General features: G+C 33.3%; 2 protein-coding genes across 2 annotated transcripts; both read right to left on the minus strand.

Annotated features, from left to right (window-relative positions):
- Window positions 1-1,630: 1,630 nt before the first annotated feature.
- On the minus strand, window positions 1,631-4,221 carry LOC145053400 (S-adenosyl-L-methionine-dependent methyltransferases superfamily protein). The gene is made up of 11 exons (XM_079001436.1): window positions 3,995-4,221; window positions 3,507-3,587; window positions 3,320-3,398; window positions 3,052-3,193; window positions 2,871-2,940; window positions 2,714-2,778; window positions 2,552-2,630; window positions 2,373-2,460; window positions 2,203-2,267; window positions 2,033-2,122; window positions 1,631-1,944 (listed from the first exon to the last, which is right to left on the minus strand). Exons 1-11 carry the CDS (start codon window positions 4,130-4,132, stop codon window positions 1,828-1,830), a joined length of 1,014 nt encoding a protein of 337 aa, XP_078857562.1. The 5' UTR covers window positions 4,133-4,221; the 3' UTR covers window positions 1,631-1,827.
- Window positions 4,222-11,594: 7,373 nt separating this feature from the next.
- Window positions 11,595-12,763, minus strand: LOC145053401 (zinc finger/BTB domain protein). Its single transcript, XM_079001437.1, has 3 exons — window positions 12,480-12,763; window positions 11,944-12,058; window positions 11,595-11,801 (listed from the first exon to the last, which is right to left on the minus strand). The coding sequence occupies exons 1-3, from the start codon at window positions 12,705-12,707 to the stop codon at window positions 11,728-11,730; spliced, it is 417 nt and encodes a 138-aa protein (XP_078857563.1). The 5' UTR covers window positions 12,708-12,763; the 3' UTR covers window positions 11,595-11,727.
- Window positions 12,764-25,338: the final 12,575 nt, after the last annotated feature.

Raw genomic sequence — 25,338 nt, forward strand, 5'->3', positions numbered from 1 at the left:
GCAGCTGATTGCAAAATTCAGTGGTTGAACGTTTGCTTGTGTCGAAGAAGATAGTGGAGGTGCCAAGCTTTTTTCAGTTCACGGTGGCGGTGGCGTTCGACTTCTAGGTTTAGGGTTTCCCTGAATTGGATGAGTAAGGTGGTGGTGGTGGTTTCTTTCTTTGTTTCCAGAGAGATTTTAGATTGTGTTAGGGGAGAGTGTGGTTTGGTGATTCATAGTCGCGGTAGGTGGGATAAATGTGGCTGATTTAATTATTCCTTTCCCAATTCCGGCATCATTCGCTACTACCCTTTTGTTCTTGTTAGGTTTCTTTGATTTTTCCTACTATTCGGTTAGTTTGTGGGGTTCCCTTGATCTGATTTCCAGAAATAGGAATTACACCTTGTGAGATCAATCTCAAGTTTCGAACGATTACGATGCAACAAGATCTGCGAAGAAAGGTTTAACTTCATTCCAACTTAATTTTTTCATTTGATTCATCTTCGTGCTCAATTTCATTGCCAATTTTGTAATTTCAAACATCAGAGATCTAATCTGTACCCTTTTAACTGAATTTTGAAACTGAAGACGGTGGTCAAGGGGTGGTGGTGGTGGTGAACGGTGGTCAAAGGGTGGTGGTTGTGGAAGATATTCTTAAGTTCATGATGAATATGTTCTTGAGTTTACGAAGATGTGTTCTTGAGATGATGAAGGTGTTCTTTGGTGTAGAGAGAGAGAGAGAGAGAGAGAGGTGGGACCTTTTTTATTTTTTTAATTGTTAAAATAAATAAATAAATATTAAATTTTAAGAATATGAAAGAAAAATGAAAAATAAATACCCAAGGGTATTATAGTCATTTTAATTTTCGGAGGGACCATTTTTACATACAAACCACTCCAAAAAGACTACGAAACCAAAAAAGTCACTGTTTGGACTAAAACCCCAAAAATTTGCATACCACAGGGACCATTTTTGCAATTTTGTCTATGATTTATAACACCCATTTAAATTCTTATAATGTATCAAAATGTAACACTATTATTAAACAACATGACATTTATATTTTCTATCGAATTTTATCTTTTGATATTTTATAAGAGATCAATCCATTGATATGAACCACTCATGTCATCAACCATAATCGTCATATCATTTAAATGAAAAAAACATCATCAACCATAATCGTCATATCATTTAAATGAAAAAAACTTAAAAGATACATCAAAAAATAATAAATCTTTTTTGTAAGCAAGAAAGTATAATGAGATTTTCTGAATATAGTTGCATAATAGGTTGTGCTTTATCTATTTTACCGTTTATCATGTTTTCTTTTTTAGATTTTCTAAAACAATTAATATAACAACTATTTTGAAAATATTAACATGCTTGGTTATGTAACAACTTAGTTCTCTTGTGTAAACGTAGGACCAAAATACAACATTATACTTGAAAATCATTAAACTCTTCGTCTGTTTTAAAGTTAATATAGTACTGAAATTCAATAGTAATGACATAATTTTCTTTCATTTTATTCATTAAACACACAAATAAACATCTAATTTGATGTATTTTTAATTTTGATATAGAAATATGTAAGGTCATATATTTACTTGATTCAATCCAACAAGCAACAACACTGCCCACAAAACAAATACAAAGGTTTTACTATATTTATAGTTTTAAACATGTCAAGGTTCTCAGTAGCAAGCAATAGCCACTATTTGAAGACCACTTTTATCTTGAACAAAATAGGGAATTTAAGCAGATAACTTATTGCATCATTTTTTCAAACTGCATTTCTTCCCCCCAATAAAAAAATATATATATATTTAATCTACAAATAAGTTTTAGTTATTTGTATGTCCAAATTCCTTCTGTATGTCCTTGAAAGATACAGTAGCAGATCCCCTGCGCTTGGCCTTCTGCTGAGACTCATGTTCCTTCCACCCAGTCATGTATATCACCTGTTCCCAAAATACCCCTCCCTCATATGTCATAAACTCATATAACTGGATAGATTTTCAAAAGTCAATGCAATTAAGAATGAAAGACCTGGAAAGTTGCAGGGATAGTTCCATCTTCTGCTGCAAACATGGACTCATAAACAGCTGCTGTTGCCACAGCTGTCTCCCTCTTCAACAACTACAAAAAGTCGAGAAACAAAAAAGATTAAACACAAAATTGGAAAGAAATTAAAACACAAATAAATAAATAAATCTTACTTTGATTCTATTTACAAGAGCATTAGTTTCACCCATTGCACGCAAATGTTCTATTAGCTCCAGTGCTAAACATGAAATGAGAAGTAGATTTAAGACATTATAATTTATTTTCATAGCTAATAACAAGTTTATAAAAAAAAAAAAAAGAGAATTTGGAGAAAAATGCTCACCACTATTATATCTAACCTGGTATTCATCAACATCAACTCCTGGAAGAGTGAATCCTGCTCTAGTCAACAGATTGCCTGCATCTCGTACCTATTTGTGTGTGAAGGTGAAGCTATTTAACAAATGAATGGATGGAAATAGACAAGGGCAATTCGGTAAATAGATATCAAAAAGATTATACTTGTGCTAATGGTGATATTCTTGGACTCACACCACCTTCACGCTCCATGTGTGCTATAGTGCATGCGATTCTCAGCTCTCTATTAAAAAAAAAAAAAAAAAAAAATCATCAGAATGAGAAGAAAACTATCATTTTGCAAGAAAAATAAAAAATGAAACTAACTTTAGTGTTTCTCCACCAAAAATAGCTGCTAAAAACAAGCCATCAGGTTTCAATGCCAACCTACTCTGTCACACATATAGAGCAATTATCAGTACATTAGTTCCCCTAGGCTACTATTGAGAAGGGCATAATCGTCGTTTTACATAAGTATCACTACCTGTATCATTGCACCAGGAAGATCGTTTGTCCAGTGGAGGCCCAAACAACTTATCACTAAATCAACAGAACTTTAACACCACAAATAACAATCCAAGTAAGTAAAAGTTGTAAAACTAAAACTTATGATATTTTTATAAAAAGCCCATGATTTAATGGGAGAGTTAATTAAGCATATATACCTTGCTTGTATAGGTAAAAATTCTTCATCGCCTACCAAAAATGAAGTTTCAATGTTATCACTAGACAAATCTTTTTCTGAATCTTTACATAATTTCACCATGTCATGTGATGAATCCATCATAATTAGCTTCTCTATGCCACCTAAAAGTACATCAAAGAATTGGGGTTTTATATGGCATATTACATATTCTTTGACTATTGCTCATGATTATGTAAATCTGTTAAATTATTCAAATGAGTGAGAATACATGTTTCAAAAAGTCTTACCACGTCCATGTACAGAACGCCTAATTGCTTCCAAAGAACCTCCCAAACATAATGTTGTAGGAAATGTCTTCTTCACATCCTATAAAAAATGTATTTGCTTATGGAGGTATAAGTCTAGGGAATTAAAGATTAAAACTTATTTTACAAAGATAGAGGAAAAAGATATAAATTAGAAAAATCTTGTAACCTCCAACCGATCCAGAAGATTATCAGCCACAGTATTGACAAGAGAATCTTTCCTGTTTATCAGCCATGCAGCTCGATCACGCTGCAATGAAGTGAGAATAACTTTACAATGTGAACTGAAATGAAATGATGCATAATCAGAAAAGATTGCAAATGAAATTAGAGAGAAATCCACCAAAATCAAGAGAAATTGTATCTGTAATCATGTTAGGGAGCGCATAAGTTTTGATCTAAGAACAGCTGACCAAAATTCAAAATTTCACTTACCGGTTACCAAATCCACAAATTTTTTTTCAATAGAAGATGCTAACTAATTTACATTTACATTAGCAACCACCGATTGAAGAAAATCGTTGATGTTAACTTGGCAAATTCACATTTCATCAATTATGAAACACGCGTCATATACAACACCATATGTTTAGGAATAGATCAAAGAAAGTAAGTATGACAAGGAGGAAGATTAGAGTGAAGAAAACAAAGCTTAACTTGTTTGCGTTTGAGGTGGCGATCGAAGATTTGGACTTTAGAACTCTGAAGATTAGTGTCAATATTCTCCGCTGTGCAAAATGTTCTTCTTCTTCTCAGAAAACTGCGTAGTAGTAGGTTTCCATTCAGTCTGCTCATTTCTTCTCTTCTGGTTATGGAATTGGTACAGTTCCGCTGAAAGCGAGGTTACGCCGTTCTGAGTTGTGACCAAGGGGTTTTTTATTAGCGGCGTCTAAAATGGAGTTTTTGACCAATGGTGTTTTCTATAAAAAAAAATAGTTTTAAAAATATTTACCAAATAGCAAATAGGTAGTTTAAAAAATTTTATATTTTTTTAAAACTTTTAGTTTTTTAACTCTTTTTTATTGTTTTTTTAATATATGTTTTTTGATTTTTTTTTTTTAACTTTGTGCTATTAATGTTTATCAAAATTTTTTACAAACATCATTTTTACCTTTTATTATGTCGCATTTCATTATAACCAACTAGGGGTGCAAACGAGCCAAGCTATTCGTGAGCTACTCGGGATCGGATCGTTAAAAGCTCGACTCGAAACTGATTTTAAACGAGCCCGAGCCGAGCTCGAGCTTAATATTAAGCTCGTTTATTAAACGAGCTCGAGCTCGAGCCTATGTCACTAAGCTCGATTAGGCTCGCGAGCCTAAACGAGCCTTTATATAATATAATTTCTTATTTTTTTATATATTAAAATAATTGTGGATTAGGAATTTAGGGTATTAGTAAAAGAGCTTCTTAACAAGCTCAAGCCGAGCTTAAACTTATTTAGGCAAGTCAGACAAAAAACGAGCCGAGCCCGAGCCCTAGTCGAGCTTGTATAATTATTTACGAGCTCAAGCCGAGCTAAGTACAAGAAGCTCGAATCGAGCCGAGCTCGAGCTCGAGCCTCTTAGAACTTAAACGAGCCCGAGCCGAGCCTGGCCAGACTCGGGCTCGGCTCAGCTCGGCTCGTTTGCACCCCTATAACCAACAATCTTTTTTTATAAAAACCAACAAACAATTTTTTAATTTAAATCAACAAACATCATCTTAAAACCAATATTGTAGATACAATGTTCTAATGTTCTAGGTACAAAACCTACAATTGTTTCTTACAAAAACCAAATAAAAAAAAATTCTGGATAATCTAATTGGATAACCCTTACCTGCAGAAAAAGTAAAATAAAAAAAGAATAAAAGATGAGTAATATCAATGAAAAAAAATATTGAAAGACTTAAGCAATTAGGAACACTTCCCACTTAAGAGTTACGAACCTAAATCAAATTAAAAACAATAAGAAAAACAAAGTTATCAAACAATAACTATCGAATGTAACAAACAAGCAAAGCAAACCAAAACAATAACTAACATGCAAGCAAAGCTAATGAATGTAACAAACAATAACTAGCAAGCAAAGTTATGCAACACCAACACATAGTCACAACGACCTATCGATTAGTCATAAAATCCTTATAATAACTAGAAAAATACACCCAAACAGGTAAACTATGATCAAACCATTTCTAATTAATAATACTAGAAAATAACTAGCAAGCAAACTATGATCCACTATTGGCATAAAAATGAAATAACAACAATACTAATAATCGCAAGTAACCAACATCTCGTGTAATATTAGTCATTGCAAAAACAAACAACAAAACCATCTAATGTAAAACCTAATTCAGAAAAACAGGAAATCAAGAAACGTAGCATTAAGAACATGAGAATTTACAAGGAAACGAGGAAACATGAAAACATTGTATAAAAAAGTTGGAATTTGCAATCGATGAAATCAAGAAACATAGAAACAGGAAATTTACAATGACATATGGAAGGTTAGAAGCTGAAATTAGGAAACATGGAATCAGGGAATATTAAATCAGTAAACGTTTTGAAACCTAAGAAGCTGAAATCAGGAAATTTTGGAACATTTGAAATTAGGAATGCCGGAGGTAGAGAAGTAGAGGTCGGAGAGGCGGTCGACGGTATGGAGTTCAGTGATCAACAGTGCTTATTTCACTGAAGGAAGCATCGAAGGTCGTCTGGTAAATCGGGATCTAGGCGCACTAGTTTGGTTGGAGTTAGAGTCGTCTGATGTGGCCGGAGAGCCGGCGTCTAGGTGGGCGGAGATGGAGGCTCGTCTGGGGTGTAGGTTGTACCAACGTTGACTCGTTAAGTTATGAGTTAGGGCACACTTTCATTGAGTTTAATTACAAATTACCTTGTTTGGTAAATATTTTTTAAAAACATACATATTCAGTAAATATTTTTGTAGAAAACACCCTTCATGTCAAAAACTCGTTTAAAATGAGTTCGACAAAGGGGTTTGGAAAAACAAAACTTATTGCTAATTAGCTTATAAGTTAATAAGTGTAGGATAACTTATGAAAAAATGACTTACTAGAGGTTCCCCACCGGAATAAATTATTTTCATCAAAACACTTTTTTAACTTATAGTGGCGTGGAACTTAATAAGTTGCTTTAAAAAGCTTAGCCAAACACCCCCAGAATCAGATTGGCTCTTGTTTTAATTTTATTTAGAGAATTGAATGAGGTCTTGTCATTTAATGGATAAAACTCTAGCAAGATGACACCTTGACATTTAATGGATTTAAAGTTGAATGATCATTGAACTTTTCAATGGAAAAAAGGAAAGTTTTTAATTCTTAATTATTTACTACAAATCACATTTTATAACATTTTATGGATTTAAAGTGGGACTTTTCCCCCACAAAAGCTAAGCCAAACACCCTCTTAATCATAACAACACTCAACAAGGTCTGTTTAGGTCTATTTGCTCAGAAAACAAAGCGGGGAAAACTCTTATTCCGTCCACTGGTGTGGTTATAACACATAAATAATTCTAATTGAGTTGATTCCAGTGAAAATAGACAAAATTTCCTACAAATCTTGTCTTGGGTTGTTTTCCTAATTTGGCCCAGATTTTTCTCTATAACCCTCAAGCAAGATCACAAAAGTTTGTTGTCTTCGGAGTTTACAATTATCGGTACAAATTTTCAGGTGCCTAGGGTTGTTGCGAGTCTTCTTGATCATCAAGGATATGTCTAGACTATACTAAGGAGTAAGGAGTATTAGAAGTAGTTTCATACCTTGGAATGTTCTGGAAACGAGCTAGCCTTCTTTTTCTCTTGAAACCTAACCCGACAATCTCACTTTCTTCAAGATCGAGACTCAAATGGAGGGTGAGTGAGAGTGGTCTTAAATCTTAAATGGTCAAGGACTTGTGTATTTGATACTGGAATCAATTGGCTTTCGATGAGAATCAGTTTGCAGATCTAAAACAGGAAAGAAAGGAGGCCTGGTCGTTGCGTCGTTTACAGGGGAGTAACATAAAACATGTGACCTAATTTTTATAAATTGGCAGATTTAGTCCTCAGTTTTTGGTCCGATGACAACATTACCCCCAAATATAGTTTCCAGATTGGCAAAAATGGTCCTTGTACAAACCAATGATTTTATTTTAATTTCTTTTATTTACTTAACTTTTATATTAGTCCTTGCTTTTCAAAAACTTCATAAATATATTACGAGTAGTAAGAGGGTGTTGGGCATAACTTTTAAAGTGACTTCTCACTTTTCTCTTTTTCTAATAGTCAAAAAGATGTTTGGTAAAATGAAAAGGACTTTTGTAGTCAACTTTTTCAATAGAGGAAGTTACGTCTTTTTGAAAAGTCACGTAAACGTGACTTTTCCAACTTTTCAACCACTTAACACATTAAATTACCTTTATACCCACCAGCTACCCTAATCAATTCATCAATTCAACCACTTAAAACATTAAAGTACCTTTATAGCCCCCAACTTTTGACATTTTTCCCTCAAAAGCTAATCCAAACACATTTTAAAAAACAACTTTTGTAAAAAGTCCTTTTACAAAAAGGACTTTTGCCCCACAAAAGTTAAGCCAAACACCCTTTTAGTCATAACAACAGTCAAAAAGGTCTATTCAGGTCTATTTGCTCATAAAACAAAGCAGGACAAACTCTTATTCCGTCCTCTGGTGTGGTTATAACACATAAATAATTCTAATTGAGTTGATTCTAGTGAAAACAGACAAAATTTCCTACAAATCTTGTCTTGGGTTGTTTTCCTAATTTGGCCCAGATTTTTCTCTATAACCCTCAAGCAAGATCACAAAAGTTTTGGTGGTATTATAAAGATATGATGTAATCCTAATGTACAGTTACTACATTTCTTACCAATTAATTTTCATTTTCCATTGTAGTAAGGTGACTTTGGCCTCTTTGATTCTTGATACTTTTTAGCCTATTACTAAGCTTGTAAAACTTTTTAGGGACATATAAAAGCCTTGCCAATCCAATAAGAAAATGTATAGGTTTTTCAACGTTCAATGTTCTAAGTAGAAAAAAAATTGACTTCACAATAATTTAAGTTTTTATTAAAGTGGGACTTAATAGAAAAAATGAAATTGCAATGCTAGAATAAATAACTAAATGGAAGTACATTGCTACTTCATGCATTTATCATTTTTTTGAAATGTTAAAGTAAATGCTTACATGTAGTTTGACTTTGTCTCCTTTTAATCGTTGATTTTGTTTTTTTCTTATAAATGCTGGGAAAGGAATCACATATCTTAATTCTTATCTTCAGGTGATCATTGAGTACTCACTTTTACCCTTTGTTTTATTTTTATGATAACACAATACTGATCTTTATAATTTTTTTTCTTGCAGAACATTTTTGCAGATAATCTTGTTGAGACAAAAGATGACTTCCTCAATACATTTTCCACTGAGGGTAATTATATCAAGTATGACCCAAAACATTTTCCTCAAAAAATTGCATTTTGTTACATGTTTTTCTCTATTGATTCTTGATGGTTTTTCATTTACAGATCGATCTCAGAGGGAAAAACAATTTAACAAATTGTCCCATCTTCATATAACAATGAATCAAATGGGACTTTGAAAGTAGATTTTCTGAGCTTGAGGTGAATTTTACTCTTTATCTTTTTTTCCATTCTGGAAGTTTTGTTGGTTTAAATGGTTTATTCTTTTTTATCAGGCTGTTTGTGTTGAGGGCACATCTATGGGCCTTCTGTATTGTAGATTGGTGCCACTTGTTATTCTTCTTGTTGATGGTAATATTTTTACCATTAAGCAATAATTCGCAATCTACATATACATTTTCTTAACAACAAATTGAACATGACTATACGTGTGTAGTGATTCACATGTAAATCACATATGAATTACATGTGATTCACATGTAAATCACATATGAATCACATGTGATTCACATGTAAATCACATGTGATTCACATGTAATTCACATATGTATCACATGTGATTCACATGTAATTCATATGTGATTTACATGTGAATCACTACACACGTGATTCACATGTAATTCACATATGTATCACATGTGATTCACATGTAATTCACATTAAAATCACATGTGATCCACATGTAAATCACAATTATACGTGATTCGCATGTAATTCACATATGAATAAAGATGTAATTCACATGAAAATCACAAGTTGGTCACATATGAATTACATATGATTCACATGTCAATCACAATTACACGTGATTCACATGTAAATCACATGTAATTCATATATGAAGCACATATGATTCATATTTGAATCACATGTGATTCACATATGATTCACATGTGATTCATATGTGAATCGCATGTGATTTAGATATGATGTCATATGTAAATGTGATTCATATGTGAATCACATGAAAATAACATATGTATTTTTGTGAGTATTTTTGCATCAATCATTTTTTTTTAATTTTCTTGTAGATTTGGAAGAAATTTTGGTGAATATTGAAGATGTGAAAAATGATAAATTGAAGAAAATAAGGAAATATTGACACGAAGACATGAAAACACTTTGAAATTTGTAGCATTTTTTAATTTTTTATATTTTATTTTGTATTGAATGAAATAATTATACTATTATGTTTATAGATTAATTAATAAAAATGAGATTTTTTATAATTTACTTACAAATATTATAATATAAGAAATATATATATATGCATTTGAAAAAAATATGTATATATGCACCTAAAACTTTGATTTTTATTGTTTAAAAAAAGTATTTTTTTTAAATATTCTGGTTCTTTTTTTTAATATATTGATTTTTAAAATTTTACTTTTTATTTTTAAAAAAATGCAGTTTTTTTGAAAAAATTACATTTTTTTTTAAATTGATGTTTTCTTTAAAAAACTTGCAGTTTTTTTTGAAAAGAATTGTTGTTTTTTTATTCAAAAAGCATTTTTTTTTTGAAAAAAATTGCAGTTTTTTAAAAAAGTTGCATTTTTTTTTCTTTTAAAAAATTGCAGTTTTTTTAAAAAATTGTAGTTTTTTTTTTTTTTTTAAAATTGCAGTTTTTTGGAAAATAATGCAGTTTTTTTATTTAAAAATATAGTTTTTTTTTTTAATAATCCAGTTTTTTTTTTTTGAAAAAAATGCAGTTTTCTTTAAAAAAAATTGCAGTCTTTTTGAAAAAAAATGCACTTTTTTTGAAAAATTTGCAGTTTAAAAAAAATGTTTTTTTTTCAAAAATTCATGTTTTTTTATAAAAAGTTAAAAAAATCTGCACTTTAAAAAAAATACTATTTTTAAAAAAATCTAAAAATTTGATTTATTATGTAAATTTTTAGACATTTATATTAATATATTCAATAATACAAAAAATTAAACATTAAATGAGATTGGTAAGATAACGATAATGTCTTTAATGAATTAATTTTGATCCAACGCTTCACTTTTAGTTATCAGGTTATCGGGAAACTTTGAGTTATCAACACCCTTTTATATATATATATATATATATATATATATATATATATATATATATATATATATATATATATATATACACACACACGTAATTGTTAAAAATGAGAGGAGTGTTGTATAGGAATTTAACTTTGAAAAATAAAGGGGTAAGAAAATGAAAGGTGGCATACGATGGTTTCTTTTATTAGGGTAGGGATTTCTTTTATTTACTCAACTTTTATATTTATCCCTTCTCTTCCTTTTGCTTTTCAAAAACTTCATAAATATATTAGAGTAGTAAATCGAGTCCAAAAATTGTCTTTAAATTTTTTGTTATTAAAAAAATAGTGAATTGGATAGAATAAAAAAACTAGTTCATTCTCTATTTCTATATTATCTTCAACTATTTTCAATTCACACACGTCTTTTGAAAATTGGAATCATCACAAGTTGAAGTGGCAAGAACCCTTAGCTAAACCAATTTTCCTCTTGCAAATATTGAAATGGAAAACAAGTGAATAGCAAAGAAGTTCTGCGTTCAAAACTTTTTTCATATGACATCACCTTTTGGCGACAAAAGTGTTTTTGGTGTATACGACTTTGTAAAACAAATGAAAATATTTACGTTCATATCTTCAAAAGTGCTTTACAACACAACAAACTAACTTGCTTAATATTAGACTCAAGTCAAGTTTCACATCAAACTCTTGTAAAAAAATCTCAAAATCTGTAAAACTTATTGTAAACCAAAGGCATAATTTACCAATTCATCAATAACAAATTCATTTGCTTGGCTTTAGAATCATCAAACATAATAAAATAAACTTGTCATTGCTGCTGTAAAATGTTAAGAACAAGATGTCAAACTGTTGTAACTCATCAAACATCATTTCAACACAAAAAAATTAAAAAAAAAAAAAAAAAATCTCAAATAACACAGCTTTATCAACGGACATTGCGGACTTTGTCTTCTTGTCCTATTCCAAGAGCCTTCTGAGCATTTGCAATACCTTGAGGATCTACCAATAATACAACACTCAACATGATGAATGCTAGAATAAACAAATCAATGAAAGAAAAAAAAATGTTGCTATTTCTTGCATTTAACCATTCCTTTTATAGTAGTTAAAATATCATGGTAAATATAATGCTTGTACTTACCATAGAACTGTGTGAAGATGCGTGTGAAGAAACTCAAGTTGCGAGAAACATTGTATTGCATTGAATAAGGTAGTGGTTTCACAAGAGTATCAATGCTGAAGACCCGTTGCAAGAACTGTAAAATGTTGACATGGTATTAATTTTTGTAAAATTACTTCTTTAATCAAAGGATTAAGAAAATTTCAATCCAAGAAAGTAAGTCAAAATTCCATCCTACCACAACCACAACCACAACCACTTTCAGTTAAAGAAATTCAAACCCTTAATCCTCAGATTCATAATTGTCTATTTCATTTAGCAAATTACTGCTGAAAATGTGTATACCATGACAATAATAAAACATTTACAACACTAAAAATCACATTATCTCTTAATAGCGATTTAACAAGTCATATATTGGTCTTTTGTTGAGATAAGGGAAGATGTAAAACCTAATTCAACTATCACACAAGGAAACTAATCAAGTGTGTGCTGCTGGGATTGCAGATACATCTAGAAAAAGGCAAGTAATTGAAGAAATGAGGAGGTGGTTTTACCTGAAAATTGCGTTGGAAGCTGTAACGGAGTTCAGGGTCGATTTCGAGAGAATCGTCTTCATCGGCAGCAACATCTTTGGGCTTCCTCTTGCCTGGAACGTGCATAGTAGGGGTGCTTCCTGGCTGGGCGGTGACTTTGAGCTTCGCGTCTTTGAATTTATCTCGTTCATCGTCTCCTCCGGCGCGCCATGGCGCCGATGCTAACAATTCTTTCTTTGGCTTCCCCATCTTCTTCAAAACCCTCGCCTAAACCAATAACTGTGTTTGGATAACAATAAAGAGATTTGGTGGTAGCAAAAGCAAAATTCCAAGGTTTATTTCCACAATTTACATAAAACGCCCTCTAGTTTTCACAAGCTGTTAAAAATGACTAGAGACAAATATCATAGAATGAAAATTAATTTGGGTCATTTTTATTAGGGCTGTTTCCTACTCGGATAAAACCGAATTATCCAATTGGACAATTTGGATTGAACTATTTAGTTCGGATATTCGAATTTTTGGATTGGTTTTCAACAAAACCGAATTATTATTTTGGATTTCGGATTGGTTTTGGTTTATAAAATAAGAACTGAATAAACATTTATTATTTATCTATTTATAATATATATCTATATTTATTTATTAATTTTGTAATTTATTTTTTCAAATAGGTTCAAAACGTTTCACCCAATAAAAAAACATTAATATGCATTTTCTCTCGAAATTTTTGTATCTGTAATATTTAACTATAATATATCTTCTTATTAGTTGTTTATAAATTTAAATTCACAACTAAATTTTTTGTTTTTGCTTCTTGTGTAAAGTTGGTTAATATTATAATTATATGTCGTTTTAAAATGTTTCGGTTTTTGAAAACCGAATTATAAAAACCGATCCAACCGAATCGTAAATGGATCAGATTGGATCAGATTTGAATTTAGATTGGACAATTTGGATCCATGTTTTGAAAACCGAAATCAATTTCGATTTACTTGATTGGATCGGATCAAACCGATCCATCCAAACGAACACCCCTAATTTTTATTATTTATCACGAGTGAAGAAAGTTTTATGGTAAACCAGCCATCATCTCAATGGATTAACATAGTTACCCTATAGCAACACAACAACCACGATTCTACTTGATTCTACTTGATAATCTATATCTTTTTCTTTAGACAAAACTGCACAAATAGTCCCTGTGGTTAGCTGAAAATTACCACTTTCGTCCAAAAATGTTTGTACTAGCACCAGAAGTCCAAACTTTTCATTTTTTTTTGCAAGTTTGGTCTGATTTGCTTTGAACTTTTTTTTATAAAGACGATTTTGCCCTTACTTTTTGTTTTTTTATTTTTTTTATTTATTTAAATATTTTTCTGATTGAAAGAAAAATTTTTAAAAATTAAAAAATTAAAAAAGCCAAATCTCTCTCTCTAAAGAAAATATCTTATGTGGGTATATTTCCAATCTCGTTTTCATTTGGGTTTTTCTAAATCATAACTCAATGAAAATCATTTGTGAGTTCTTTTTTTCAAGAGTAACTTAAGAATTAGATTCCTAAATTCGAATCAAAAACTAAAATTGTGTGTGTTTGTGTTTATGGAAATCAATTTAAGAGTGTATGTGCGTGTTCTAAATTTCTGGAAATCGATTCTTGGGTGTTCATCCATCATCTTCATCTGGAAATCGATTCTGATCTAGAGATGATTTCAGAGATGTAGGAGGCACTGACCGCTTCTTTGTGAAGGCTTGCTCGTAGATATTTGAGAAAGAGACGATTGTATAGGGGTGTACAAGAACCTTTTGCAAGAGGTGTCTCAAATGGGTCTCATGTCCAGATCACATGAATGTTCATAGAGAATCAGGTTGGAGGAAATGGGTCTCGTGTTTTTGACTGGAATCTATCTAGGTGCAATGTCTTTTTCTAATGAGAGAGATGAGGATGCGATCTGCTTGATCTTCCGGTTGGATTTTTGTGGGTTTTCTTATTTCTTGCTTTATCGATCGATTGAGGATTTTTGAAGTAGATGTTTATGTATTCTTCTATTTCTTAATCATTTAATCTTGGATTTTAGACCTGTGAATTGGGTCTTCATGAGTGCTTCTTTTTCTTGATTATTCCATTTGGGATTTATGATTTCAGTAATCGATGATGATTTCTTCCCCTGTTCTTGAGCATCGTTCAAGCTTTAAGTTATTTTTTGTTTGGGTTTTATGGGTATTCTTGTTCAAACTTTAATGACACCTACAAATCAGAAACAAAGAGATTGGACTAGGATTGACTGGTGATCAGATTCGTAATTATATCAATGTGTATTGTGGCTTTTCTGGAGTGTATTGGTTTAATTTGAGAATGGTGGAGACGAGAGGAGCAGGATCTGGAGCGGGTGGCCAGGATAGGCTACGATTGACTGATGATCAGATTCGTGAGATCATCTTCACTGAGGTGGTTGCTGCTGTCCGAAGGTCTATTTCGGAGATGTTTGGGTCTATCAAGACCACTATGATCAAGTTCTTTGATGATTATTACGCTGCTCTTTCTGAGGCTACTGTTGTTGTAGCTACCATGGCTGTTTTTGCGGAGGGGATTCGAGGGGAGAGATCCTTCCAGTATCTGGACTTCGGTAATATGAAGCCCCCATAGTTTGATGGGGTCAGGGACCTGATTGTGGCGATGAGATGTTTGTCTACATAAGGGTTGTTTCTTCACATGATCTTGCCATGCTGACCAGAAGGTCAAGTGCGCCCTGAAACTTCTTCAGTCAGGTGCAAAGGATTGATGGAGATTGGTAACTGGGTCTTACACTCCTGAGCAGAGAGTTGTTGTTACTTGGGAGCAATTCTCAAAGATGTTTCGTATGAGATACGTTCCTTTGGTGGAGAGGGAGAGGTTGGCTCAGGAGAATCCAAATTTGAGGCAGGGGACTGAGACGGTGATGGAGATCACTAAGATGTTTACTAAGAGGGCTCTTTTCTGCCCCTGAGTTTTTTTTTTTTTTGCTTCTAAGCAGGCTCAAATGACTCAGTACTTGAGCATGCTCAAGACAGATATTCGAAAGTTTGTGTCCACCCATCGCTATGTTACCCTCGTTGAGCTTCAAGAGGCCACGAGGAGGCAGTAGATTGAGATAGAGCTCCAGTCGAAGGAGCTAAGGCAGGTTGTTGTTCGGTTACAGCCTGCAGCGAAGCGGTTCAAGCCCACTTATTTGAGATATGGGGGATAGAGGGGCCACACTTGTGGCAAGTGCATCAAGGTTCATGATGGTGTTTTCTGATCTTCATCTGGACGTCACAAATATGGCAAGGAGGGGCATTATGCTAATAATTTTCATCAGCAGGCCCCAGTACCGAGTACCCGAATTTGTTATCACTATGAGCAGATTGGCCATGTGAAGGCCAACTGTCCCTTACTTGTTGTGAGGCCGGCGCAGGCTCCAGTACTGGCTACATTGAGGATAACTGATGGACGCCAGAGTAGGGCGGAGCCCCCGAGGGCTCGAGGTCGTGCTTTCCAGCTCACTACAGAGCAGGCAAGGGCGGCGTCAGATGTCGTTACTATGAATTCTTTGCCTGCTCTTATGCTTTTTGACTCGGGTGCGATTCGGTCCTTTGTATTTCAGTCTTTCACTGTGGATTATGATATGACTCTTGGTGAGTTGGAGAGTCTGTTTTGGGTTTCTATCGCCAACGAACATAAGGTTTCTACATCGAGCGTTTATCGGGATTGTGTCTTGGAGATTTTTGGAGTGCCTTATCCGATTGATTTGATTCCTATTCCCATGAGGGATGTGTGCATAATAGTCAATATGGACTGGTTGATTAGGCACAATGCGATGATTGACTACGAGGGACAGTAAGTGGTAGTTTGAACCCCAAGTGGGGGAGAACTAGTTATTTATGAAGAGGGTACCAGGGTTGGTTAGGGTAACATCAGATGAGGGTTAGGGAGAAGGACGTGGAGAAGACCGCGTTCTTGACACGTTATGGTCACTACGAGTTCGTGGTGATGCCATTTAGGCTCACCAATGCACCTGTGGCAATTATGGATATGATGAATTGGGTATGAAGGCCGATGCTCGATCGATTGTTCATTGTTTTCATTGATGATATCTTGGTGTATTCCGAGACTAGGGAGCAACATGAGGAGCACCCTCGAGAGCTTCTGGGAGTTTTGAGGTGAGAAAGGCAGTATGTCAGGTTCTCAAAATGTGAGTTTTGGTTACGAGAGGTCCATTTATTGAGGCATCTTGTTAAGTAGATATTCATTTGGAACAGTAGAACGTGCTTCGAAATTGTTCAAACAGTGAATAAAGGGAATTCTAAGAGATTGTGACTCGAATAGACTTATAGTTCAGTAAAGCGAAATACAGCATAAACCTAATAATCAAGAAAGAACTTAAATGATTAGTGGTGTTTCTATTGTCGAAGAAATTGGACACTGAAAGAGGAACCGCTCCTCTTATCTGATCGAGTTGAGGAAGTTTGACTTAACCAAGACTTCAAATATCTATATGATATAACTATTTATTTTTCCACCATTCACTTGATTATGTTATACTTCAGGTGACACTAACAATTGATATTATGTGCTGATGATTGGAAGAAATAACCAACTGATTACAAACAAATGGTATTTCGTGCTGAAGATACAACAAGATCTGTTATAGTCTGTATTTGAACAATAGATGTTTTGTACCTATTTTAATAGGGACATGTAACAGTTGTAATTTATGAATAGATTTAGAGTTACTTATCGTTTAATGGATGTTCATATTCATGTTCTGAAGCGAAGTATTATGTGTTAAAGAATATTTTCTCATAATGTTATTTATGAAGTAAATCTATAAACTTTCATTAAAATGATAGTTCTAATGATAACACCTAAATAATCAAATGATATTTGATTATGACTTATCTATTTCATAATCATCATGACCATATAAATAAGAAACATATATACCAGCTTCAAAAGGATGAAATTTTTGAAGGCGAATGAGTTTGATTCAGTTGATATATGGGAACTCTATTTATATGGGAAGATGATTCGCAAGTATCTTTATCTATTAGTAGTTAAAGAACAAAATGCTTGACAAATAATTATACATGAGTAATGTATGTAATATTTTCAATCCATAAATAGATTTGGTGATAGATACTTAGTCAATTTCACTGACGACTTTTATTCGTTATTACTGAAACTTTTGATTTGCTCAAATTGTTTCATAATGAAGATTGAAATGCAACTTAATGAGATCATCATTAAACTTTCGTTGTGATCAATAAAATGAGTTTTGTAAACCAAGTCTTCTTTGAACATCTTAATAGTTATGGCACCGATTCATAACTCGTTCCCTCAAAAACACTCACTCGTCATTCGTATGAGTCTTATGGCACTAGATCACCTGGTCACTTGGATCTATCTAATGATGTTAGAGGCTGCCTTCGTATTCTCTTATGGGATAGAGTCACCTAACCACTGGTTGAATGTCGATAGTACAATTTTTTGAAGATGATAAAACATAGACCTTGTCGTCTATTATATGATGTTTTAAAGAACTATTTCCTTTATAATATTTTTGGAGTTATGCTCACTGCAACAATATATATTGGATATATGTATTTCCAACCAAACAAGTAGATTAAATACTTTCATTAGACTAAAGATGTAATGGTTTATCCTTATCTAAAAGGTATAGAGTTGTATAGCTCATGTTAGACAATAAGTTCAACCACTCTATCATCTACTAATTGCATTTATTTAAGTTATCCTAAATAATTGTTTAGGATAAAGCTTCTACTAATCCCACTGATTTTCATTCCAGAAGATAAGTACTTAGAAAGTTCTTTTACTATGGGAGCCATACGGAACTATAAGAGCTAAAGAACCATAAAAGAAATGCATCATAGTTTGGAACTAGCAACTTTTTCGACTGTTGTTGAACCTGTTCAATAGTTGATTAGACATTGATAGAAAACATAGAGATGCATTCATGTATGATTAAGCTAACATCTCAAATATAAGATAATTACATAGTGTGATTTAATTATAAATCAAGATGAATTTTGTGTTTTGTATAAAGCTAGTGGGGGCACAGTAACATTCCTACTCTTATATGTAGTTTACTTACTAATTCTTGGAATAAAGATCTATATAGATAGATCATGGAAACTTAAAGGTAATTATCAAGGATCTTAAAGAGCTTAAGATAAAAGAATTTGAGAGAGTTATCTTGTCAAATACCAGATAACATGATTTTGAGCATTCCTCAAAATCCTAGTACAATGTTTTGAACTAGATAATATGACTGTATTCCATATGTTGTTACAATTGGATTAATCATATATGACATGATTATGCATGAAGACCAGATAAGTCTTATTCTTAGAGCATCGCAAACAATACCGATATAATCTAAGAATAAGTCATGGTGTGACTTAAAGGAACATTCTAGAGTACTTGCGAGAACTAAAGAAATATTCCTAATCTGCAGAGTATTTGAAAGAAAGTTATGTTTAAGCTATTACAATTTACACATATGTTGAACTTCCAAATAGATTGATATGACTCTCAATCACAATCGGGCGTGTCCTCATTATGAATGAAGAGAAATTTGCATGGATAGTGGTTCCATGTAGATTTTAATTATAGTTACACATCAAAGTTAGAGTACATTGTTGTTTGGGGAACCACATACTAATATGCTTAATGTATACTTCATTATGACTATGAGTAATCCCATTACACAAGTATCGATATCTAAGTCATGTTTAAGAATCTAATACATTCTGAATAGTTTTTCTCTATATATGAGTTATATATATATATATATATATATATATATATATATATAACTTAAAATGTTTGTATTCGTAAAGTTTATACAAAACAAGTTTGTCAAATCTACTTAATAAAGCTCTTTCATTAGCTAAAGCATGAAAGTCAAGCTGGTGATATAGGGCCTTGTTGTAACGCCCGCGTTTCCTGCTAGATTTTTCATAGTTTGTAATTACCTTGATCAACTATTGTAATATTTTTATGAATGAATAAGAAAGGACTAAACATATAATTGTGTGCTTCTATGATATTTTATGCAAATTATACTAGTATTTAATAATAAAATAATCCTAACCTAGTTGTAGTATACGTAATAAGGATTCTGGAGATATAAGGAATGTCTGAATCCGACATAGAACGAAGAAGTTATGGTATGTTGAGGTTTCATGTTTAATCTGATACGACTACGGATGTCGCAAAATAATGAATCATAGATAAATCGCTTTATTAGCCTAAGTGATCTTGTAGTGACTTAAGAACATGGTTTGGCATGCGGAATTAAGGATTGCACGATGAACATGGTGATTTGGGTGTTCAAGAGATGTATTGAATATGTATGGTGTTACAAAAAGGGACATAGATATACATCTACATAAATAACACACACTCAACTTTTACACCTCTCAAGCACATCTCTACAAGTGGACTAAACCCACCTTATATAGAGGTGTTTACATGTCTCTCTCTCACTCTCTATCTCATGAGTCAAAAGGCTAATGCACCACATACAAGTGGGTTTTACAAAAGTCAACACATTACAAAGTCATACATGGAAAACTTTTCACCCCAACATTCTCCCCCTCAAAGTTAGAAATGGATGACCCACTTCAATTCTTCCAAAATCGAGCAACTACGCGATTCGAGCCTCAAGGGTGACACATGTCGAAACGAACTTCAAATCTTCAATTCTTCCATGATTCTTCAATTTGGGCTCTAGTATGTGAGACCATACAAACCGAGCATCAACGAATGATCACGAGCTTCTCAAACTCCAAATTGATCACCCAAAAGTTGAGCATAAAAATACACCCCAAAAATCTTCAATAAAATCAAACCCATTTCAAAACGAAATCACTTCCAAACTTCCAATTGCATCATTTCGTGTACTTCAAAAATTCAAGGTCACTTCGGTCTTCAAATATGCGTAATATGAAAAATTTAAGTTCGAATTTCCATATGAATTTCTCCCCCTTTTTATAATCGAAATTTGATTATAAAACCTTCAAGGAAAGAGAACGTGCTCTATTCGGAATTTTTCGTGTCAAAACTCCCCCTTAACATGTGGCATAAACTTTGTGCTTCAATCCGGAAAATCAAAAAAATCTTCAATTTTTAGCTTTGTTCACGGACCGCCTTTGACAAAATTTCTCAAAAATGGGTAGAAATTGTCAATTTCAAAATTCTGCAGTGACCCGGTGCGCCCAAAACAGTAAAAAATGCAAAACTCTCCCCCTTTTCCGAAGCCGGGTAGAAAGCATCAATTTGCATTAACTGCAGGGGCTTGAAATGCATTTTCTTCAAATTCTCAGCAAAAACAGTCCTTTTACGAACTTGAGTACGTGCTGCCAAACTGTCAAAATTTCAGGATCCAAATTCGAAAATTCTTTTTTTTTCATTCCAAACATACCAAAAAATTTTCCCAACATTCGAAGATGGATACAATGTGTCACACTTTCGAAGATATAAGGTCTAATTTCGAAAATTCTGCACCATACTACAAAACATACAAATTTTTGTAAAAGACGTCAAACTTTCGTAAGTGCAGGGATCATTTTCAAAAATTCTGAGTTTCTTCCCCAATTCATACGAATCCACAACACCCTTTGTACCAAATCCTCAACACCATTTTAAGGAAATTTTTCTCTCCCCCCTTCGTTAGATTCAATCAGAGCACTAAACTAACGAAAATTTTTCACAACCATTTTAATGAAAACGAAGGCATACGAAGCCTCTGAATCTTGTCTGAATCATTCAACCACTGAATCAGGATCCAAATAAAAAAAACTTTCATTCGTTCAACAACAACTCATCATCAAGAAATCTGAACATTCGTGCTTTATCCCCAAAATCAATTCCATAACTCAGTCCAAATCACGATTCCAAACATTCGACTGTAAAATCAACGACCATACATGAACTCTTCGAACATCAACCCAATCGACTAAATCACCAATAGCGAACCATTCGATTGTTAACCTAAGCACCTCGATTCCAAATCTTCGTACATCAACACAGTTCTTCCCAAATCAAAATTGTCGATCATCACACCAAAAGCTTCGATCGAACGACTCCAAAAAACGAATTCTCAAGTCTCAAACATATTTCGTCTTCAATCAGCCATCATTCGCTTTCAAAACCATCATCGATATCACACATCTTTTCGTCACTGAACAACCCTTCCTAGTTCATTTCCAAACCAACGAATCCAAGTCCAAGTTCTTTTCATTCCCAAACCATCGATGCGAACATCGATCAATTCCAACAATCGATCAACAGTCAAAATCGACTTAGACGCATTGGACATCGATATCAAAACATCCAATTTCAAAGCGTCAAGTGTTGATTCTGATACAGAATTCGAGCCATATTTCCAATTCGATTCGATTCCAATGACTCAAAACATATTTCGATTCCAGTTACACTTGTTTCAAACTAATCGACCTCAAAACGTTCAGTAACAACCTTCAATTTTGAATCAAGAATCCAACATTACGAAATCGTTATTTCAAAATCAATCCATCTATTCGCTTTTCCCATCCATTTCGAAATCTAACAAACATGAATTAGACCTCAAAGATGTTGACAGTCGATCCGGACAACCAAGAACATCATCAACCGACTTTGACCTCAAAAACACTAATCACACCCAATTTTTGAAATAAAAATCACAAATTAGACTTGATTTCGACATCCAAAGTTCAAATACAGCTTGTATCATCCAATTTCTTTCACCAATTCATTGATTTATCCCAAGAAAATCAACTTTGACTTTTACTGGACTTGACTTTTCGTAGTCAACAATCAACAAACTTCAAATTAATGATTCAAATAGCAAATTTTGGATAAAAAACTGAATAAACCATCAAGTTCACTTGTTCTTCATGAAAATATCAAAGTTCTTGATCAATTTCACCAAAATAAAAGACTCAATCATCGACTTCACGCTATGACTTGAAGAAAGTCGATTTTATCTTCTATTGAATGATATGAAATTGAAACTCATTTTCAGATAAACATTATTCATCGATTGGAAAGAGACAATGAGAAAATGAGATTAAGAACAGAAGAACAACTTATTATGAAGAAACATTATCCGATGGTACAAGTAAACGATGCGTGTGTACAAGTCAAAAGATGAAGAACCATATACTTCAATTGAGATATCAAAGTGATTGAATAAAATGAGTTTGGGCTAAAATCGTATGAATAGTAAACAAATTATGTTTTTGGGCTCAAATCGGACAATTGATCAGATTGAATATTTGGTTTTGAAAATTTCGATGAACAGTAAATGATCATTTCAATGGGCTTTGAGTATCGAATAATGAATAGAAATTGATTGTTTTTGGAACAGAATTCAAATGAATATTTACAATTGTATAATCAAATCAAACAAACGAATAAGATTGGATCGGACCTTGATCAACAAAAAAATTATTGGATTATAACAAATGGGTTTTTCAAGGAAAATTTGATCGAACGAGTCAAAAAGATCAAAAGTCAAGAACGCAACACACGAATTCAATGAAATTAAGAGAGATCAAAGAGAGAGACTCACCAAAAATGCTCCAATTGTGACAAATGTTGCCAAACCGAGAATCGTTCTTCAACAAATCACTTTGATCATTGGAGACCCACTCTGATACCAATTGTAGTGACTTAAGAACATGGTTTGGCATGCGGAATTAAATATTGCACAATGAACATGGTGATTTGGATGTTCGAGAGATGTATTGAATATGTATGGTGTTACAAAAGGGACATAGATCTACATCTACATAAATAACACACACTCACACACTCAAATTTTACACCTCTCAAGCACACCTCTACAAGTGGACTAAACCCACCTTATATAGAGGTGTTTACATGTCTCTCTCTCACTCTCTATCTCATGAGTCAAAAGGCTAATGCACCACATGCAAGTGGGTTTTACAAAATTCAACACATTACAAAGTCATACATGGAAAACTTTGTACCCCAACAGATCTAAACGAAAGTCGTAGTAGTCGTTAAACCGAGAGTGTGTCTGACTTCGTAGAAGGAAGTTATGATTTTTCTAAGATTCAACGCAACAATATACAACAATGATATCAAAATTTAGAACGATTGATTGTTAGGAAAAGCAATCTAAATGAGAGTTGAAGATCTCGTCCATACCTATCCGTCGATATAAAGATAGTCGAGAACGGATATCGTATGAGAAAGTTATGATTTTTACACGGACTTCAATAGTCTAAGCCTGTAAAAATATAACTTTATAAACAAATTCAAAATTAGCCAATATATTATAAATGAAAGTTGTAGATCTCGGTGATAGCTACGTGTGGATATAAAACCCATAGAAAACTGAGCTGGTACGGACAAGATATGATTTTTTAAGAAATCAGTAAAATTCGCGCTCAACCATGCTCACCGACCAGGGGTGCGGCGCACAACTGACAAACCACACACTAAGCGACATATGGTACCAACAATTGGATGACACGTCATCATGGCTGACTGCGTGTGTGACGTGCAAGGGACAAAGGGCCCGGTATGCAGTCGTTTTTCTCACACATCTTCTCCAATTATCTCTAGATTACCTCTTAGCCTTTTAGCCCTCCCCCCCCCCCCTTAAATTCTCAGTTAGTTTAACGAATCCCTATGGTGTTAGATAGCCGATGAATAGAACCCCCCCCCCCCCCCCCCGTTAGTGTTCTACCCACATAATTCCTGGTTCTCACTAGATTACTGTGTAGGTTAAGCTATGCTTATTTTATTTTAAGTTTAACTTTTCATTATAGTCATAGTCGTTATTATGAACCTATAATTAAGATTTATCAGTGATTCCAAGTCATTATATTGATTGATCTACTTATGAGAATGATGTCTAGGTTGGATTTAGTGAGGTATTTAAAGTGAGATTTCCAAACAATATACTCTGTATACCAAACGAACCTTACCTCCGATATGATCCTACCTGGCTATTTCTTAATTGATAGCTCTGATGAAAACATTAAGATTGTTGAGGAATCTAGACTATTAATATATAGTTGCCAGACATATGAAACTAGGCTAAGACTTAGTGCTTTATACGTTTAGGTCTTTGAGAAGTGTCAAAGCGAAGCACTGCCCTAACCCGAGTCACCTACTTTTGTCAGGTGAATGTGTAGTTACTTTAAAGAGAATAATTTAATAAAAGTATTTACTAATATGCTAATTGTATTACTTATACTTCGTGCTACTTGTATAACCATCACAATACTGCTTATTAGGAATCAGAATTGCCTTTATATATAGCCTGGGTTAGATAAGGACTTATAAAAGGTACTTAGTTCTAAATAAACTGAATATTAGTTATGTAACATCCCGATGATAAAGTACTTTTAATTTTGCCCCTATGATTTATTTATGTTGCAATTTAGACCCAAAGTAAAAGAAAGAGTTCAATAAGGGCCTTAGTGATATTTTCGTAATTTTGGGTTTGGGGAGTATGACATGCATATGTTTGTACGCTGAGCGTACTAGGGTGCACTCTAGTATGCTGGGCATACATATGTACGCAGGGTGTACGTGCCAATCATGTAAACCCTTATTTTTAGGGGTTGGCTCATACTTAAACCCCATTATTAGCCTCATTTCCCCTCCCCTCATCAACCTCCATCCTCTTAGAACGTTCTTGCAACCCTAATCCATATTGTGAAGCATTTCTAAGCTTGAGCATATGTGTTTTGTGCCTTTGAAAAAGAAGGAAAGCAGTGGAGACCATCTTGGAGGAGTGAAGCTCTTTAGATCCAGAATCTCACCACCGTTTCGCATCATTTGGAGGTATAAAGTTCT

The sequence above is a fragment of the Lactuca serriola genome, chromosome 5, assembly GCF_051521515.1.
Source record: "Lactuca serriola cultivar US96UC23 chromosome 5, Lser_US96UC23_V15, whole genome shotgun sequence".
In the NCBI taxonomy this organism is placed as follows: domain Eukaryota; kingdom Viridiplantae; phylum Streptophyta; class Magnoliopsida; order Asterales; family Asteraceae; genus Lactuca; species Lactuca serriola.

Bases quoted from the DNA above. Each gene is read 5' to 3' on its own strand.
- LOC145053401 (XM_079001437.1), bottom strand. From the start codon at position 12,707: ATGGGGAAGCCAAAGAAAGAATTGTTAGCATCGGCGCCATGGCGCGCC. The intron at 12,059-12,479 runs GTAAAACCACCT...AACATTTTACAG, and splicing joins GCTTCCAACGCAATTTTCAG to TTCTTGCAACGGGTCTTCAG. The intron at 11,802-11,943 runs GTAAGTACAAGC...TATTATTGGTAG, and splicing joins CATCTTCACACAGTTCTATG to ATCCTCAAGGTATTGCAAAT.
- LOC145053400 (XM_079001436.1), bottom strand. From the start codon at position 4,132: ATGAGCAGACTGAATGGAAACCTACTACTACGCAGTTTTCTGAGAAGA. The intron at 3,588-3,994 runs GTTAAGCTTTGT...ACTTCATTGCAG, and splicing joins GCCACCTCAAACGCAAACAA to CGTGATCGAGCTGCATGGCT. The intron at 2,268-2,372 runs GTGAGCATTTTT...TTTCATGTTTAG, and splicing joins CCAGGTTAGATATAATAGTG to CACTGGAGCTAATAGAACAT.